This window comes from Somniosus microcephalus, chromosome 25, assembly GCF_052327205.1.
Source record: "Somniosus microcephalus isolate GS21.2 chromosome 25, FLI_Smic_1.0, whole genome shotgun sequence".
Classification (NCBI taxonomy): domain Eukaryota; kingdom Metazoa; phylum Chordata; class Chondrichthyes; order Squaliformes; family Somniosidae; genus Somniosus; species Somniosus microcephalus.
Genome location: NC_141011.1, coordinates 27,190,009 through 27,210,150, shown reverse-complemented (window position 1 = coordinate 27,210,150; position 20,142 = coordinate 27,190,009). Strand labels below are relative to the sequence as shown.

At 50.0% G+C, this 20,142-nt stretch overlaps 1 protein-coding gene across 5 annotated transcripts in view; it reads right to left on the bottom strand.

The window, feature by feature from the left end:
* Window positions 1–1,942: 1,942 nt before the first annotated feature.
* Window positions 1,943–20,142, bottom strand: part of LOC147100558 (kazrin-like) — a 701,207-nt gene continuing 683,007 nt past the window's right edge. For 3 of the 5 annotated variants that reach the window (XM_085966932.1, XM_085966930.1, XM_085966934.1), the window contains 2 exons: window positions 10,079–10,217; window positions 1,943–5,121 (listed from right to left, as the gene is read on the bottom strand). In XM_085966932.1, coding sequence (XP_085823058.1) covers window positions 4,966–5,121; window positions 10,079–10,217 — 295 coding nt within the window. In that variant the 3' untranslated portion in view covers window positions 1,943–4,965. Of the gene's footprint in view, window positions 5,122–9,755; window positions 9,848–10,078; window positions 10,218–20,142 lie in introns of all 5 variants that reach the window. The other 2 variants (XM_085966931.1, XM_085966933.1) reach the window with 2 other exon arrangements.

Genomic DNA, 20,142 nt, shown 5'->3' with positions numbered 1-20,142 from the left:
TACCGCAAGGGGAAACCCTCAGGGCCATTTACGGTGACTGAATAAAGTCAACTTTCTTTTTCATTATGAGGGACAATTGGATTTTTACCAGCATTTTAGGAATCCCCCTCCACGGCCCTATCCATTTAAAATCACTGCCACTGGTTCACAGTGCCTGACAAAGTATAATTTTGTTTTTATTGCTTTGGGTTATGGGATTTTTACAGTGTTTTGAGGATTGTAGTCTGTGGTTTTGTTCCATTTTCTCAATAAAACCCCAGTGGCCTTGGAAGCCAGCTTGAATGTATTGACAACATCACCAGTCACAGTGACCAGAGCAAATCGGTTCCCTCGAACACAGCTTGAAAAGGGCAATCCCTACTGCACCAGCATGTCTTCCTCTCTCCGCATCCAGGGCTTGACCTCACCGGCCCAGCACTGGCAACGCAGGGGGTTACAGCGTCGCAGGACATCGCTGACGTTAGTGAAATCATGGTGTGGAGATGCCGGAGTTGGACTGGGGTGGACAAATGTAAGAAGTCACACAACACCAGGTTATAGTCCAACAGCTTTATTTGAAATCACAAGCTTTCGGAGCGCTGCTCCTTCTTCAGGTGAAGTGGAGAAATGCATAAAGACACAGCTTTGACTATATAAGCTGTGTCTTTATGCATTTCTCCACTTCACCTGAAGAAGGAGCAGCGCTCCGAAAGCTTGTGATTTCAAATAAAGCTGTTGGACTATAACCTGGTGTTGTGTGACTTCTTACGTTAGTGAAATCCTTCTCCGTCTCTCCCAATTGCTCGCTCTGTCAAGTCGACAGAGGCTACCTTCCACTTTAAGCGGTTGGAGCGATGGCGCGTTTGTTTCAGTGACTTTGCACCCTCAGGTCTGCCTGTTGTCTGGACAGGCCCTGCACCTCATTAGCACAGCTCTAAGGGGATGAGTGGCATCGTGGGTAAGGAATATTGGGTAGGAGAACACAATAAATAATAAAATACTAAAAATGAGGCCATAAAAAAAAGTTTTAAATAAGTGCTGTGTAATCATACGCAACAAGACAGATTGAGGCCAATCTCGGAATTGTCTGTTTTTAAGATAATATGGTCAGAAAGAAACAAAATTCAAGACTGATCGGCTGCAGTTAATGATTCCACTGCTCGTCCTGGAAGTGTTGGCGGGGAGCAGCTTTTGCCTGGGTGGTGTTATTATCACCAAGTAATGCAATCCTCTGCTCCACCCAGAAAACTCAACCCATCATTATAACAGACAGTAGAGCAGACACTGTGCCTGTGTCAGAGACTCAACCCAACCCCTCAGAGCTGTCCCCAGCCTGGTTTTATCAACTCAACACATGCTTCCACACGGGTCACACTTAGGGTCGCCAACCCTCCAGGATTGCCCTGGAGTCTCCAGGAATGACAGATTAATCTCCAGGACGCGGCTCCGACCAAAAATCTAAGGGGCATTTTAAAAAAATAAAACATTCTTTGAACATTTTTGTTTTATAAAAATGATGGACGTGGGAACAAAGTCTGTTTGACTGATTGACCAATCATCTAATGGGGGGGGTAATAAAGAGTCTATTCGCTTCCTAATTGGCTAGAAAGGCGGGGCACCGCGAGGATGGACATGTTGGCTGACCAATGGCCGGAATGTAGGGGCGGGGTGTTGGAGGCAGATGGTCATGTGATGACACCTCCAAGAATATGCCCAACCAGAGTTGGCAACCCTAGTCACCCTCAAGACACCAAGAAGCGTGCGATTTTTAAAAAGAAAATAGATCCCTGCGAGCAATCTCCGTGAGAGAATCATTGAGTGTTTAGATGCCCCTTCGTATCTAAATTCTTTCCATGATAATTAGCAGCAATGCATTAAGAGGAAAAACAGCAAAGTGTAAAAGGCAATACTGGAAACCCAGATTTCTGTCAAACATTCGAAATAATAACAAGTAAAAATAATATAAAATCTTTGTGAGTACGTTTAAAATTAAAAAAAGCATTGCCTTTTTCTATTCAACAAATATTCACAGAATACAAAATAAAATCAGTACAGTTAGTTTAACATTCTCCAATGGTTAAAAACAGTTCAGGTCTTGTCCTTGTTATAGAAAAGGGTAGTGTCGGACTGGCTGCTGCTCTCAAATATATCAGTCAAGCAGCTCAAACACTATTTGATTCTACAATCGAGGAGTGCGCCCATTTGGAGCAGTTTGTTAGTTTGTCAAACTGTATTAGTACTGATGGACACCGCACCTTAACGGACACACAGATAGAATCCGCCGCAGAGTGGATTTCTGTAAGTTTTTCTTTTTGCCGGATCGTGCCCTACTCTTCTACTTTTGCAGCCTGCAACTGTTGTCTGTGTCTCCTGATCAGCCAGGGGCAATCTGCTCCATGAGCTTCTCTGCAACTGCTCATCAATGCTGTTCTCCAGCTGACTGGCAGCTGTTTTCAAATCCAGCCAGCTGTGTCAGGCAATAGTTGTACTCCTGGCCCTAATTGGGACGACTCACTTCTGCTTGGCCCCCCCCCCATCTCAACTGAAAACCAACGCCACTCACCCTGAACCAGAGTAAGCGAGGTCAAAGTGTCAGACAGCCCTGTCCCTGTGATGCAAACATGTGTCGGGGAGTTGATTTGTGTTCTGAGCTACGAGAGCGTCCAGGGTCCCTCAAGCCAAATAGCCACGATTCTCTAGCTAAAGGAATCAACCAGGGATGAGGGACTTTCGTTATGTGGAGAGGTTAGAGAAGCTGGGATTGTTCTCCTTGGAGCAGAGAAGGTTAAGATTTAATAGAGAGGTTCAAAATTATGAAGGGTTTTGATAAGAGTAAATAAGTAGAAGCTGTTTCCACCGGCAAGAGGGCCGGTAATCAGAGGACACAGGTTTAAGATAATTGTCAAAAGAACTAGAGGGGAGATGAGGAGAATCTTTTTTAACGCAGCGAGTTGTTCTGACCTGGAATGCACTGCCTGAAAGGAAGCAGATTCAATAGTGACTTTCAAAAGGGAATTGGGTTTATACTTGAAAAGGGAAAAATTTCAGGGCTACGGGGAAAGAACGGGGGAGTGGGACCATTTAGATAGCCTTTTCAAAGAGTCGCCACAGGCACGATGGGCCGAATGGCCTCCTTCTGTGTTGTATGATTCTATAAAATATCAGCTACCATCAGTACACAAATGGTACTTTGATCTTTCCCTGGTTAGTGTGTACAGCTGTATAAGATTGTTCAAAAATACAACCGACACCACTGTTCTTTTGGATGGAACTTACTGTTTAACAGCTGTAAACTTTTTAAGAACCTACTGCTTCCTTCAACCAGGAAAATGCAGCAGGCGTGTAGGGAATGAAGCATACAGAACACACTTAACCAAGCCAAATATATTGTGGCTGCTGTTCATCACACTGACCTCTTCAGCCATATTCTCCGAGGTCACACCTCTGAGCACTTACTGGGGGTCATTTTGATTTTGTGCGATGGTGTAAAACGTGTAATAGCGAGTCGCCATGGGTACTGAGGGCAATAGTAACACTCCAAATGCTGCTAGGCTAGCTGAGCCCAGCTAACTCAGCACACACCAGGGATTGAACCTGGGATCGTCCTGGTCTCTATGGCTCAGTGGTTTCTTCACCCTTTGGGACATTGGAGGAGGCTCGGCCTATCGAATTCAGCTCAAGGCCTCAAATTTGAACTGTCCAAGTCAACAGCCCAACTGAGACATGTCCCACTTTTCAGCAGACTGGGTCCTAATAATATTTGTGTATCAATATTTGGCAAACGATGACCAATCCCATTAAAGGCTGGCAGTATCCCGGCTAGGTTCAACTTGCTGAACGTGGGTGAGTTTTGCCAGTCAGTACCATGTTTTTCCCCTGTATGTCCCTCCCCCCACATGGATGTGCAAGGTTCTCTACTGACAGTCATTCTCAACTAAGGTTCTGGGAGCAGCTCCTCGCAAATAGCAGGAGGAGCAACTTGAAACGGGCCTTTCCCAGCCCAGCTCTTGGGAAACCAGGCCACAGGCGGTGAAAGCCGCCTCCCTAGCCTGTAGCGTGGCCGCCCAGGGCCAGCCAGCTCTGGAGCAGCCCTCAGGCTGGTTTGCAGCCGCACCCTCTGTTTGCCATGGAGTGGCTTTGGGACACTTCCCGTAACGGATGTCATTGCAGAGAACCAGCAAGGAGAGGGACCCCCCACTTGAGCGTCTCCATGGCGACGATAACATTGACATTAAAAAACAAAATGGGAGAAATATCTGGCAAGAATAAAATTCTTTTATATAAAAGAGGAAATGGGTTGAAGTAAAAGTCCCCCAGGCTTTCCTTTCCCCATTAAACATTCTGATCATTTTTTGCAGATGGTGATTGACGTAACAGTGAACTCAGAGCTGCTGCTGATGCTGTGGTACAGTACTCCAGAGTTAGTAGAGTGTCATGCCTGCCCTCTGGATCCAGCAGCCCCCCTATTAATGTGTGAATGGCAGGTTTAACCCTGATATATAACCCTATCTTTTATAGAACACAAGTAGGAGGAGGGTTAGCTCACTTCCATTTAAACAAGAAGATACATTTGTGGGACAGAAACGTCACATTAGAGTAAGCGCAATGCGCACTTTCGGTTCCCTGCACGTTCAGTTAAATCAAAATCCATTCGCGATAAAGACCTTCAGCGTTGGAAAGCTGGTTTCACAATGGAACCAAAACTCCTGAACCTGAGGCACAGTGACCCAACGGTAACACGGGCTCGACCTGCTTAGTAAGAGGCGGCTTTCCACCAGGTAGTCAGCGCTCACCAGCTTTCCCATGGCAAAACGGCCAAGCACAGCCCAACAGTGACCCAACCCGCAACATGAAAAAATAATCTCCATTCACTTGGCTGGAAAGTCCTCAATTTTCCTTCAGTTGTTCTGAACGGCCAGTTTATTTTTGAAAGTTTTTTTTTTGTTTGTTAACTCCCTCCAGCAGTCCCCAGTGCCCAGCTCTGTCCTACACATTGGTAACCTCTATCCCAGTGAAGGTTTGGAGAGAGCTGCGTGCTGGTCTGGACAGTTCACCCTTGGAGTCTTCCCGCGGATGGGAGGAGTAGCCCTCATGGAAGCCGAGATCTTTTCCACCAAATGCCTTCATTGATTCCATTGGTCCCTGGGTATAAGGGGAAAAAAAACAGGATTTGCATTTTATGTAGCCCCTTGGCGCATTGCTCAGAAATGTCCGTCAGCTCCTGGCGCGCCATGAGTTTGAAGTGCAGTGACGATTGTTGTGGCGGCCAACACGGCAGCCATTTTGTACATAGCAAGCTCCCACAAACAGCACTGAGATAACGACTGGATAACTGTTTTTGGTGGTGTTGGTTGAGGGAGGAATATGGAGACCAGGAGAAATCCCCCGACTAAAGTCAATGGAAAGGAGTATTGGGCGGGGCATCTAACTGTCTGCCGATCCACAACCGTCGGCATGCTGCTCGCGCTGAAAGTGAAAATGGCTCTCAGAGATTGCTGGAGAAGTCTCACATTTATTTATTGCGCTTACCAACGAAATATAATAACTATTGTTATTTTGCAGGCCGATGGTCAAAATGCTGAATCACCACTGACGTCTGTTCTATCTATGTGCCTCTCCCTCTATCTACCTACCTTTGTCTCCATTTACCTCTCATCTCTGTTTGCCTGTGAATCGATCATTCTGTTGTTTATATATCACGCTGCCTGTTTGTCTACCACTCTATCCACATATTTAGCAGTTTTGGGTCTGTAACAATCTATGATTGTTAAAGTGCAACCAGTGTTGGTGATTAGTCCCTGCTGACCATGTGGTATTATTGGTCACTCGGTTAGCATGGGCCCCCCAATCACTTTGGGGGATTGTTCTAAAAAAACAACACAATGCATATCATTCCCCTCCCCCTCCCCGACTGTGCACCCCTCCCCCTCCCCCGACTGTGCACCCTTCCCCCTCCCGACTGTGCACCCCTCCCCCTCCCCGACTGTGCACCCCTCCCCCTCCCCCGACTGTGCATCCCACCCCCTCCCCGACTGTGCACCCCTCCCCCTCCCCCGACTGTGCACCCTTCCCCCTCCCGACTGTGCACCCCTCCCCCTCCCCGACTGTGCACCCCTCCCCCTCCCCCGACTGTGCACCCCACCCCCTCCCCGACTGTGCACCCCTCCCCCTCCCCCGACTGTGAACCCCTCCCCCTCCCCGACTGTGCACCCCTCCCCCGACTGTGCACCCCACCCCCTCCCCGACTGTGCACCCCTCCCCCTCCCCCTCCTGTGCACCCCCCCTCCTGTGCACCCCTCCCCCTCCCCCGACTGTGCACCCCTCCCCCTCCCCCGACTGTGCACCCCTCCCCCTCCCCCGACTGTGCACCCCTCCCCCTCCCCGACTGTGCACCCCTCCCCCTCCCCCGACTGTGCACCCCACCCCCTCCCCGACTGTGCACCCCTCCCCCTCCCCCGACTGTGAACCCCTCCCCCTCCCCGACTGTGCACCCCTCCCCCGACTGTGCACCCCACCCCCTCCCCGACTGTGCACCCCTCCCCCTCCCCCTCCTGTGCACCCCCCCCTCCTGTGCACCCCTCCCCCTCCCCCGACTGTGCACCCCTCCCCCTCCCCCGACTGTGCACCCCTCCCCCTCCCCCGACTGTGCACCCCTCCCCCGACTGTGCACCCCTCCCCCTCCCCCGACTGTGCACCCCACCCCCTCCCCGACTGTGCACCCCTCCCCCTCCCCGACTGTGCACCCCTCCCCCGACTGTGCACCCCTCCCCCGACTGTGCACCCCTCCCCCTCCCCCGACTGTGCACCCCTCCCCCTCCCCCGACTGTGCACCCCTCCCCCGACTGTGCACCCCTCCCCCGACTGTGCACCCCTCCCCCTCCCCCGACTGTGCACCCCTCCCCCTCCCGTGCACCCATCCCCCTCCCCCGACTGTGCACCCCTCCCCCGACTGTGCACCCATCCCCCTCCCCCGACTGTGCACCCCTCCCCCTCCCCCTCCCCCGACTGTGCACCCTTCCCCCTCCCGACTGTGCACCCCTCCCCCTCCCCGACACTGCACCACTCCCCCTTCCCCGACTGTGGACCCCTCCCCCTCCCCTGACTGTGCACCCCTCCCCCTCCCGACTGTGCGCCCCTCCCAACTGTGCACCCCTCCCCCTCCCCAACTGTGCGCCCCTCCCCCGACTGTGCGCACCTCCCCCGACTGTGCACACCTCCCCCTCCCCCGACTGTGCGCCCCTCCCCGACTGTGCGCCCCTCCCCCGACTGTGCGCCCCTCCCCCTCCCCGACTGTGCGCCCCTCCCCCTCCCCCGACTGTGCACCCCTCACCCTCACCCTCCCCCGACTGTGCACCCCTCCCCGACTGTGCTCCCCTCACCCTCCCCCTCCCCAACTGTGCTCCCCTCACCCTCCCCCTCCCCGACTGTGCTCCCCTCCCCAGCCTGGTTGTGCTCCTATCCCTGACACGGCTGTGCTCTTGTCAGACGGTCCTGCTCCCTCCTGGGTCTCGGCTCCTCAGCCTACGAACAACACCATGGGAGGACGGGACGGGGGTGGGGGGGGCTACTCAGCCTAACAGGTGGCGTGAGCTGAATTCTAGGCCTGGGTCCTGCAGCTTGTTGGACAGTGACTCTGAAACTCCAGTGTGGGAGTCAATGCCTTCTGGAGAAGAGGGAGGGATGAAAACTGGAGAGAAAATGCGAAACAATTGAATTTGCCCTTAAATACGACTGTATCACTGTAGTTAATAATTCAACTAATTTCTTAAACAATTTGACAAACAAGAGGCTGACTGAACGATATTTGCTCTGTTGTTAAAAAATAATCCAGCTCATATTTCTTTGCCCAACCGAGCAAGTGCTGATTACTTGCTGCTGAAACAACAATATTCAAGCATAAAAAAAGAACAGAAAGCAGGACAATTTTTCCCACTCACGTTTCCCCGTTGTTCCTCTGCCGAACGTGCTGACTCGTGTTGTGGCACCTTTCTACAGGCACTGGGCACCCTCACCCAGGGGGCCCATTCTTCATGTGGTTGGGGGGGGGGGGGGGGGCGTTGGCGGACATCACAGCGGAGCCCAATCCTGTTCCCACTCGGTGTCCGCACACGCTTTCCAACAGTTAACATTTTCAGAATGGACCTCAAAAACTCTGGACTGCGTTGTTGAAATCATCAACGCAATGATCACATGATTGGGGTCATTTTGACTTTGGCCGCCAGTGTTAAATGGGCAATATCGGATCAGTCGCCCTGTCAGGCATCTCTCCCGGGCGGCTGATGAGTCCAGTACAGCTTCCCATCAGTTCCCAGTGGTTAGAGATGAGATCGATACTAAAAACCGCAGGCACTCCAGAGAAAGGAGCTGGTATTTTGGAATAAATGCTTGTGATATGGTATAGACAGCCTTCTGAGCTTCACTGCTAAATGACCACAATCAATTACTTCCCCCACCCCTCCCTCCATTCCAGCCTTCGACCCTTAGGGCTTTTAGATTTCACTCAGCATCTTCAAATCATAAAATCCCAAATGTTAATGGAATGGAATTGAATTTTAAAAGTGGTCTGATCTCCTGGCCGCCCAGTGGTAAATATACTGAGTGGTGTGATGTGAATGGTCTGTGGTTCATTCCCTGATCTGTGCCGAGTTAGTCAATCTCAGCCTGGGCAGTGGCGGGGTGCTACAGTTGGCCTTAGTTGGGATAGGAAGAGGAAAATATCAGGATTTTCCTGCTGCTGGTTACTAAACAGTGATCTCTGCCTGAACGTACCTGTGTGGATGTCAGGTAAGGACACAAGCCCCAAATTTGCTCAGCGGACACCGACCATAAGTCCAGCAGAATGGCCCGAAATTCTGCTGCGACCGGGTCTCGGCCTTGCACTGGGGTTTCCAATGGCCTTCGGTTGGGGGCGGAGCCTCCACCCACTCAACGCAAGGTCACTGATGCGAAAGACGCAGGGCTGAGGTTGGGGACTCCCCGCACTGCGAGTTCTCAATTCCTTAGCCTCATCGGGACCGGCATGTGTCTAGTGGATGGTTTGCCGGGCCTCCAGAAAGGTGCAAGAGGCCCCCATAGACTTGGACCACCAAAAGCTCGGGGTGGGATGGGAGAAACAAATGTCAGCATGTTCTCTGACACACAGGGCGACTCAGGGCAACAACCATTGCTTTCCTGCGGAGGTGGGGGTGGGGGATCCGGTAACATCTCTCTGGGCTGGACATCTGATGGCAGCGTTATTGGGGTGCCTGGCAAGGGGGCGCCACAGATGCACACCCCCCACCCCTTACCAAAGCCAAATACCCGCTTCTGCAGGCACCTCCCCGTGACCTCACGAACAACATCAACAACCTGCATTTATATAGCGCCTTTAACCGTAGTAAGATGTCCCAAGGCGCTTCAAAGCAGCGTTATCAGACAACATTTGACACCGAGCCACATATTAGGACAGGTGACCAAAAGTTTGGTCAAAGAGGTAGATTTTAAGGAGAGGAGAAAGAGGTAGAGAGGCGGAGAGGTTTAGGGAGGGAATTCCATAGTGTAGGGCCTAGGTAGCTGAAGGCACGGCCGCCAACGGTGGGGCGATGGAAATCGGGGATGCGCAAGAGGCCAGAATTGGAGGAACGCAGAGATTGGAACGTCAGCGGGGTGATTGGCGGAGTTCTGCAGTGGGCACGATCCCAGCGTAACTGCCAGGATCGCACCCCCCACAGATTCTCAGGACAGGATCAGGCTAGGCTCTGATGACCCAAATAGTCAAATACCCTGGCACTACTCACTGTTTAGGCTCACAAATGAAGAATGGCCTCTTCGGTGAGGTACCAGAGGGTGCCCGACACCAGTGGAACTCTACCCCAGTACGAATCAGAGCCTTCAGGAGAAGGGGGAAAATTGGTGGCAAAAAGTTAGTGCATCAGAAATTAAGTGACAACATTCTGCCACATCATCTAAACTTTATTTGTTTACATCTATTGCCCTCCACGAGTAAAAAAATAAATTGCAAAGTAATCTATGAAGTTGTGAAATTCTGTAGTATATTTGGTGATTTTCAGCCTCAGGTTGAATAAGGCTGCTGGTCCAACTCTAGCCTCACTGTACTCACCCTTCCTGTTTTGTATTTTCTGCTGGTTTCATCTTCTGCGTATCCTAGAACATTCTCACCAGAGTGATTATGTCCCAGTGAGCCCTGTTGTACATAATATAGCTGCCCCAATCTCTCACTTTCCTGTAACAATCCATGCCTGCAAATGAGAAACAGGTCATTTTAATGGAGCTCACAGCATAACTGAATCATTTCATTAACACACAGGCCTCAGACCAGAGCATGGGCCTCATAACACAACACAGGCCCATCACCAATGCAGGCCTCACATCACAGAACAGGCCCATCAGCAACAGAGGCCTGAAACCATAGCACAGGCCTCATCACAGCACAGGCCTCACACCACAGAATAGGCCCATCATCAACACAGGCCTGAAACCAAAGCACAGGCCTCATAACACAGCATAGGCCTCATAACACAGCACAGGCCCATCACCAATGCAGGCCTCACACCATAACATCTCTCAGAAACATCTCCCAAAGCACCTCCCAAACCTGTGACCTCCACTACTTAGAAGGACAAGGGCAGCAGGCACATGGGAACACCATCACTTCCAAGTTCCCCTCCAAGTCATACACCATCCTGACTTGGAAATATATCGCCGTTCCTTCATTGTCGCTGGGTCAAAATCCTGGAACTCCCTCCCAAACAGCACTGTGGGAGTATCTTCACCACAAGGACTGCGGCCCACCTCCACCTTCTCAAGGACAACTAGGGATGGGTAATAAACGCTGACCTTGCTAGTAATACCTATATCCTATGAATTAAAAAAATTCTCAAAGTGCGTCACATACAATGAAGTAATTTGCAATGACTGTTGTTACATAGGCTAACTTGGCAGCCATTTTGCGCTCACACAAACAGTAAATGAGATGAATGACCAGTTAAATCTGTTTTTGGTGGTATTAAAAGGGTGAAATAAAAGTTTTAAAATCTGATTAACATCTTCCCTGTATGTTAGGAGATGTCATGTGGCATTGCTCATGGCGTTTTATAAGGACAGGACACAGGAGCATTACATCATGTTATGCACAATGTATTATTCTACTGCTAAGGGGGACCTGTGTGCGATAAATAAGCACATCCTGCAGTGAACTGGAGGTGAATTGCTCTTAGGCCCATCCTGAGGTCAATTAGAGGATATCATTTTGTTATTGGGAAGTTTCTCTGAACCAGCAGGAAATGACTGCTTTTCTTTCTCGTTTTGTCTGTATTCATCGAGGTCTTGAGGATTGAGATACTTCCCACTCCAGGCACCCAGCAGCCAGCACCATGCACATGCACTCCAAAGTCAGGTATAGCCCAGCTAGATGCTCTTTTTAAGGCTCCCCCTTCTCTTCCCCAACACCATGCCTCAGCCCCAAGCTCAGAAGAGCACTCTCTACTGTATCAGTGTGTCACCTTTTCCACTTCTCACACCAACCATCCGTAGGCCAGTCTGAATGACATTGCCAATTCACAGGAGCCTAAGCAGGCAAAAATACTGACACCGAGGCAAAGAAGGAGACATTAGGACAGGTGACCAAAATCCTGGGTCAAAGAGGTAGGTTTTAAGAAGTGTGTCAAAGGAAGAGAAAGAGGTTGAGAGGTGGAGAGGTTTAAGGGGGGAATTTCAGAGCTTAGGGTGTAGAGAGCTGAAGGCACAGTCGCCAATGGTGGGGTGAAGGAAGTCATGGATGCACAAGAGGCCAGAATTGGAGGAACGCAGAGGGTTGTAGGGCTGGAGGAGGTTACAGAGATAGGGAGGGGCAAGGCCATGGATGGATTTGCACACGAGGATGAGAATTTTAAATTTGAGGTGTTGGTAGACTGGGATCCAATGTAGGTCAGTGAGCACAGGGGTGATGGGTGAATGGAACAGAGCAGCCATTCATCACATTGTTAAAGGCACTACATAAAGCTGGAATGGAAGCCAGGTCCCAACGATGAAAGGCCAATATCTAATTTACTGCACCAACCACTTCCCATTTTCTCATTTTTTTAGGACTTTCTTTTAAGTGTGGCAGAGAATACCAACTTGCATTTATATAACGCCTTTAATGTGGTAAAACGTCCCAAGGCTCTTTGCAGGAGCGTTATCAAACAAAATTTGACACCGAGCCACATAAAGAGATATTAGGACAGCTCAAACTTGGTCAAAGAGGTAGGTTTCAAGGAGCGACTTAAAGGAGGAGAGGGAGGTAGAGAGGCAGAGAGATTTAGGGAGGGAATTCCGGAGCTTAGAACCGAGGCAACTGAAGGAGGAGTGCAGAGATCTCAGACAGGCGTAGTGCTGGAGGAGTTGACAGAGATAGAGAGGGGAGAGGCCATGGAGGGATTTAAAAACAAGGGTGAGAATTTTAAAATTGAGGCATTGGCGGTGTGGGAGCCAATGTAGGCCAACGAGCACAGGGGCGATGGATTTACGGGACTAGGTGTGAGTTAGGACACGGGCAGCGAGCACAGGGGCGATGGATTTACGGGACTAGGTGTGAGTTAGGACACGGGCAGCGAGCACAGGGGCGATGGATTTACGGGACTAGGTGTGAGTTAGGACACGGGCAGCGAGCACAGGGGCGATGGATTTACGGGACTAGGTGTGAGTTAGGACACGGGCAGCGAGCACAGGGGCGATGGATTTACGGGACTAGGTGTGAGTTAGGACACGGGCAGCGAGCACAGGGGCGATGGATTTACGGGACTGGGTGTGAGTTAGGACACGGGCAGCGAGCACAGGGGCGATGGATTTACGGGACTGGGTGTGAGTTAGGACACGGGCAGTGAGCACAGGGGCGATGGATTTACGGGACTAGGTGTGAGTTAGGACACGGGCAGCGAGCACAGGGGCGATGGATTTACGGGACTAGGTGTGAGTTAGGACACGGGCAGCGAGCACGGGGCGATGGATTTACGGGACTAGGTGTGAGTTAGGACACGGGCAGCGAGCACAGGGGCGATGGATTTACGGGACTGGGTGCGAGTTAGGACACGGGCAGCGAGCACAGGGGCGATGGATTTACGGGGCTGGGTGCGAGTTAGGACACGGGCAGCGAGCACAGGGGCGATGGATTTACGGGACTAGGTGTGAGTTAGGACACGGGCAGCGAGCACAGGGGCGATGGATTTACGGGACTAGGTGTGAGTTAGGACATGGGCAGCGAGCACAGGGGCGATGGATTTACGGGACTAGGTGAGAGTTAGGACACGGGCAGCGAGCACAGGGGCGATGGATTTACGGGACTAGGTGTGAGTTAGGACACGGTCAGCGAGCACAGGGGCGATGGATTTACGGGACTAGGTGTGAGTTAGGGCACGGGGGGGCAGCAGAGTTTTGGATGAGCTCAAGTTTACAGAGGGTGGGAGGCCGGCCAGGAGAGCGTTGGAATAGTCACGTCTGGAGGTAACAAAGGCATGGATGAGGGTTTCAGCAGCAGATGAACTGAAGCAGGGGCAGAGACGGGCGATGCTACGGAGGTGGAGGTAGGCTGTCTTGGTGATGGAGAGGATATGGGGTGGGAAGCTCAGCTCAGGGTCAAAAAGGATGCCGAGGTTGCGAACAGTCTGGTTCAGCTCAGACCGTAGCCGGGGAGGGGGATGGAGTCGTTGGCTAGGGAACAGAGTGACATAATTGGACATCTGAGTTAGAAGGACATTTCTCAAAACTTTTATAAGAACATAAGAAATAGGAGCAGGAGTCGGCCATTCGGCCCCTCGAGCCTGGTCTGCCATTCAATGGGATCATGGCTGATCTTTGACCGCAACTCCATTTCCTGCCTGATCCCCATATCCCTTGATTCCCTTAGAGACCAAAAATCTATCGATCTCTGTCTTGAATATACTCAATGACTGAGCCTCCACAGCCCTCTGGGGTAGAGAATTCCAAAGATTCACAACCCTCTGAGTGAAGAAATTTCTCCTCATCTCAGTCCTAAATGGCCAAAACCCTTATCCTGAGACTGTGCCTCCTAGTTCTAGACACTCCAGCCAGGGGAAACAGCCTCTCAGCATCTACCCTGTCAATCCCCTTCAGAATCTTATATATTTCAATGAGATCACCTCTCATTCTTCTAAACTCCAGCGAGTATAGGCCCAATCTACTCAATCTCTCCACACAGGACAACCCTCTCATGCCAGGAATCAATCTAGTGAACCTTCGTTGCATTGCCTCTAAGGCAAGTATGTCCTTTCGTAGATAAGGAGACCAAAACTGTGCACAGTACTCCAGGTGTGGTCTCTCCAGAGCCCTGTACAATTGCAGCAATACTTCCTTACTCTTATATATAAATATTAACTTTTAGGAGGCTCTTAGGCCTGATAAACTGGTGCTGGTAATTTTTTTTTACCAGCCCGGAGCCTTGATATCTGTGGTAATGATTAACTTGGCAGGGAAGCAGTAACTATTGCTAAAGACCATGTTATCATTCGCAGCAGAAGCTCCACCTATCCAATGACTTTGAACATTAAAGCGTTACACTAGGTTAATCATAGGTTAATGCTTTGTAAGAGGCAGAACAGAGAACGCCCCAAAAAACACAGCACCAATGCTCATGCAGTAATTGTAGCTCGGTGGTGCCGTGTGACAAGGCCATTTATTTTAAGAAAGAATGAGATGAGCAGAGAGCAGCAGATACCTGCGACCCTTGGGAAACAGGGGGCCTTGTGTACGCGGCTGTACTCTCGTTGCTTAAATTGAGCAACGACTAACCTGTTCGAAGATCAATAACCCCTGTTCAACCTTGCCACTCCTCGCCGTCACTGCCTATGAGGGATTGCCAACTCTCCATGAGTGCCCTGGAGTCTCCAGGAATTGGAGATCAATCTCCTGGAACCGGCTGCGAGCAGGGGGTGTTAAAAACAATGTGTTCTTCCTCCTTTTCTTTTGAACACTTTTGTTTGTTGGTTATAGAAATATTGGAAATGGGGAAAAAAGGCTGTTTGACCGTGCGGGGCCATTGGAGATGGGGAATGGTGCCTCCAGGAACATGTCCAACCAGAGTTGGCAACCCTATATGAAGGAAGATTAGCAAGTAAAAAGGAGCAGACTCTAAAATGTCAGGAAGGTGTATAAAGTGGGAAAAGAGGGGCTTTTAAGAAAACAATGGGTAGTGCACTGAAATAGTACTTTAAATTGGATTAATCACTGGGATAGGATCGGAGTACTCCGATTCCCACCCCCTCCCTCCCCCGAAACTGACTCTGTACGCCAGTACCTGTTACATGTGCAGTTAGCCAAACAAAAGAAGCGTTAATCTCTAGAACTGTGTAATGTGCAATCGACGTCAACCTGTAGAAAAGCACATCTCGCATCCAGATCGCACAAGCAGCAATGCGCTAATCACCAAATAATCCGTTTTCGTGATGGGTGAGGGATGCATATTGGCCAGGGAGAGGGCACTCCACAAGACCTGGAATTATCCTGCTCGATTTTCGAAGGCTCCCTTGTTCCTCGCTGACATGTTGCGGCGATGGTGGCGAGATGACCGGATCAGTGCTACAGGGTTTTTCCAATCTGAGGGGGCGATCTTGCCAGCCCTGGGGGGGCGGGTATGGAGGCGGGACTGTTGGGAAAATGGCAGAATCTGGGGGCGGGTGCCCATCCCGTCCCCAACACGCCTCCGTGCCATCTTCCCAGGAGGCGGGTACCCGACCCGCGCCGGGTCCCATCTCCTCGAGGCGGGAAGGGGATTAGTGTCAATTAACTGCCTGTTAACAGGTAGTTAACAGGTAGTTTTTTGGCTAATCCCTATTTTGAGCCCTAAAGTGTGGGCTTCCCGATGGCTCTGAACCTCGCCAGGGTCAGCGAGGCGAGCCATGGGTCTGCGGGGATTGGAGGGGCGGAAATGTCCGGCGTGCAGGTGAGTGATGAGTGCAAGTGTGGAGAGGTAAGTGAGGTGAGTCCAAAGTGTTTTATTGGGCCAGAAATTAGGTTCGGGGGCTTGCCGCGCGTGCAAGCCCCCGATGTGCACTTACCCGGCGCGCTGACATTTCAATCCTGGCCCGCATTGCATTTCCTGTCACTGGCCCGCTTCAGGTCCTGCCGCGCTGTGCGTGCGTGACCCAGCGGCGTACTTAGTGTGATGAGCCGGCTGGGATCACGTGAGCACTGGGCAACCAATGGGAGGTTGCAAAAGTTCATTCATGAGTTTGATAGTAAGAACTGTCAAGCTCATGAAAACTCCTGGCCCCAAAACACTACTTAAACTTGAAAGAAAATTTTAAAAAAACATCGCACTACTTAAATAAACTATAAATAACTGTAAAAAACTATTTTAAACAATAATTTTAAATTTTGAAAAAAATTATTATATAAAAAATCGGGGCTAAAAATACACTTACCTTACTGTAAAGTCTTAAAAAAAAAGAACCCGTGGGAAAATTTTCTAATTTAACTTAATAGACCACTTACCTGTTAAAAGTAAGTGCTTACGGCTGCTTTTTCCACGCGTAAAAAACGGAGTCTTTTCCCCATGGGCAACTCTAATAAAAAAAGGGAAGTTCAGCGCGCACGCACTGCCTGATACGTCGTATGCATTCCACCTCTTAACCCCTTGGGTCAGAGGAGAGGAAATGCCGGTTTTCCCCGCATGCGCTGTGCATGCTGAAAACCGGTAATTCCTCCGGGCCCACACGTGAGTACCCCGTCCGTACTCATGCGTTGGGACAGGAATTACTGGCATAAGATTACTTACCTTTGCTTCTTCCTCCAGGCTTCATCCCTTTAGGCTGCGGAGCTGCCTCATCTCACCGGCAGCGAATGCAGAATGGCCGCTGCATTCTTAAATGTAGCAGCCTTCTGTTTTCTGCTCTGGAAAGCTTTCTAAGTGAGTCTTGAGTAGGACTCACCAAAGAACAGAGATTGTCAGTGATTGACAGCTTCACAGAGCTGTCAAACGATGACAATTCATCTGTCAAAAAAATTTGACAGATGAAACGTCATACGCTGACGTTCTCTGTCACCGGCTTTCCCTTAATTGGCCTGCTAAACCCGCTGGGCGGGCTTAACAAGGTCAATCAAGGGAAAATAGTGTGGATTGGCCAGACGTCGATGGAGGCGGGACTAAAACCCGACAAGCAGCTTTCCCGCCTCCATCACGTCCCCATTGATAAAATCACCCCGAGTGTCAGCTTGGCTCAGCCGGTAGGATACCCGCTGCTGAGTTACAAGGTTTTGGGATATTGAATCCCACACAACATTTCTGGCACACAGCCTGGGGTCCGACACTCCAGTGCAGTGTTGAGGGAGCACTACGTTGTAAAGGTACTATCTTTTGGTTGAGGCATTAGACCCAAGGCACCTTTGACCAGTAGCTCGGTCTTTGGCACTATTTAAAGAGGAGCAGTTTCTCGAGGTGTCCTGGACAACATTTCTCTCTCATCCAGTAACTGGTGATTTACCGTACGGCCGTTTCTGGGGCATGGCTGGTTCAGGACGGCTGCCGTGATCATAAGAAGCACCACACTTCAAAAGCAACTCGTTGTGTGAAGCGTTTTGAAATGTTTCACTGTGATAAGCTGTTTTATGAATGCAAATATTGTTTATTGATACACTTGCCATGGCAATTTTGCCTTGCTGTGCTGCCAAATGCTGTCCCTGCGGCTGGCGCAGAAAATGACTCCATTCCCTCATGTTGTTGTCAGTATTTGGATATTTGGTAAAGTTTCAGAATCTAATCTGTTTCCTGCTGTGCTTTATTTAACATCGTGATTATACAGCACAAGTTATACTAGCTATTTTTAACATCACTACCTGATGGCTTAAAGCAACGCACAAGTGGTAGCATCAAGGATCTCATTAGACAGAGGCGGGAGGCTAATTAGGCGGTGGATAAAGAGCCTGGGAAAACAACACAACAGGCCACCTGCAGAGCAGAGAAAAGCTGCCGAGAGGTGGACTAAGGAGGAGAAGCAACATGAAAACATAGCACTTCATTAAAAATGTCGCTTAGTGCACTCTGTTCCAGGCAGCTCAGCAGGGGAGACAGAACACAGCGGTTCTGGAAAGAAGGACAGGACCATGAAGGTAATGAGAGAGAGCGCCAGAACGAGCATCAGGGGCAGGGAAAAATCACCTCACTAGTGCAGCGAGCGTTAACTAGCTGCCTGATACTGTGGTACACATCACAGGCCCGGACACTTGCTGCAGGACTCTGGGGGTTTGCAGTGCCTCTGGTACAAGTTGTGTCAGTAAAAATCGACCCGGTGTTTGAAGAGGGGACAACAAAAGTGAAGAATTTCCATCAACTTTTCAGTGAAACAAAATAAAATATTCAGCCGTGTGAGGAGGGTACACCAAACTGCCTGTTCAGTAAAACAACCAAAGTGAGCCACAAACGTAAAGTGCTTAGAATCATGGAATCTTACAGCACAGAAGGAGGCCGTTCGGCCCATCGCACCTGTGCGCTGTTACACTAAAGGGTGTGGCGGATATCCAGCTCCCTCTCTCTTGATGGAACTCCTAATGGGAATGGCCCGGCATTCAGTGAACTGACACCATCATGGAGCCACACAAAAGCAGGTCCAATGTCAGGTTAACACAGAATCACAGAAACCCCACAGTGCAGATAGAGGCCATTTTGGCCCACCAGACTCAATAGCAATCGGGTCTCCACGTTACACAGCAGGGCATAAAGAGACTGACACCAGACTGAACTTATATAAAACGGGACAGAGCAGCACGTGGAAGTCACTCGCAGGAGTCAGGAACAATTTCAATAAGACATGTAAAAGTACCTTCACACTAAACCCTTCCGAATCATTTGAACCATATTAACTGTGGTCTCTGAATGTTACGCACTCTGCCTGTTTTACTCAAAGTGCAGTCCAGCATAGGAAGGGAGCTTTGGGTAGATGAGGGGTGGACATGCAGGGGTCACTAAGCTGCCATTTTCCAAACAGGAGCAAAATAATATTGGCATGGGAGCGGGCAGGCCCAGCAATATTATTGACCAACAGAACTTGACTCCAACCAGGAACCAAAACAACGTCAGATCCTTTCTTAACTCAGGATAGCATCAGGACAGAGGCTGAGGGTCCAACAACAACAACAACTTGCATTTATGTAACAGAAAACGCTGGAAGAACGCAGCAGGGCCAGGGCAGCATCTGTGGAGAGAGAAACAGTCAACGTTTCAGGCCAATGACCTTTCGTCAGAACTGGAAAAAGACAGGAAATGGAAAGCAGGTTTAGGGGCCCAGCCCCTGCTGTCCCTTTCCTGCCTTTTTCCAGTTCTGACGAAAGGTCATCGGCCTGAAACGTTAACTCTGTTTCTCTCTCCACGGATGCTGCCCTGGCCTGCTGAGTTTTTCCAGCGTTTTCTGTTGTTATTTCGGATTTCCAGCATCTGCTGTATTTTGCTATCGTACTTGCATTTATATAGCACCTTTAACATAGTTCACTCAGCGCTGATTCAAGACAAGGAGCAGTTTAATCTCCAACCAGATTTTGTGCTTTTCCCCACAGGCCACCTGGACAGTAGCAGTGTACAAACCCCCTCAAAACCCCCGCACAAGTGTAACTGGTGGTAAACCACTTCCAACGCCCTTGTGTCAAACTTATAATTTTTTTTTATTGTTACCACAACTCATTACAAATCAACCTAAAATCTCTCCAATGCTGGCCTATCCCCTCCCTCCAGCCCTTGGACGCAATCCCTGCCATACGGTTCCTCACCATATCATGTATTTTACATCAAGGCAATACAATTTCCTCAGCACCAGTGACAGCGTCAGGGACTCCTAAATCAGACTTTGCACGAGAGTAGGTGAAGGCCCAGCTCGGGTTGCCAACCCTCCTGGATTGCCCTGGAGTCTCTTAGAAATTGAAGATTAATCTTCTGGACTCTGCTGTGCGCAACCAAAGAAATATAGGGGCATTCATTTTTTTTTTTTTTTTAATTTCCTTTGAACACTTTTGTTTATTAATTCTAAAAATATTGGAGACAGGGGGGAAAAAAAAGGCTGTTTGACTGGGCACGGCGGTGGTGACGAGAGTCATGAGATGAAAACTCCAGGAATACATCCAACCAAAGTTGGCAAGCCTAGTGTACTTCACTCCTCTCCTATTTCCCACACTCACTTCCCAAAT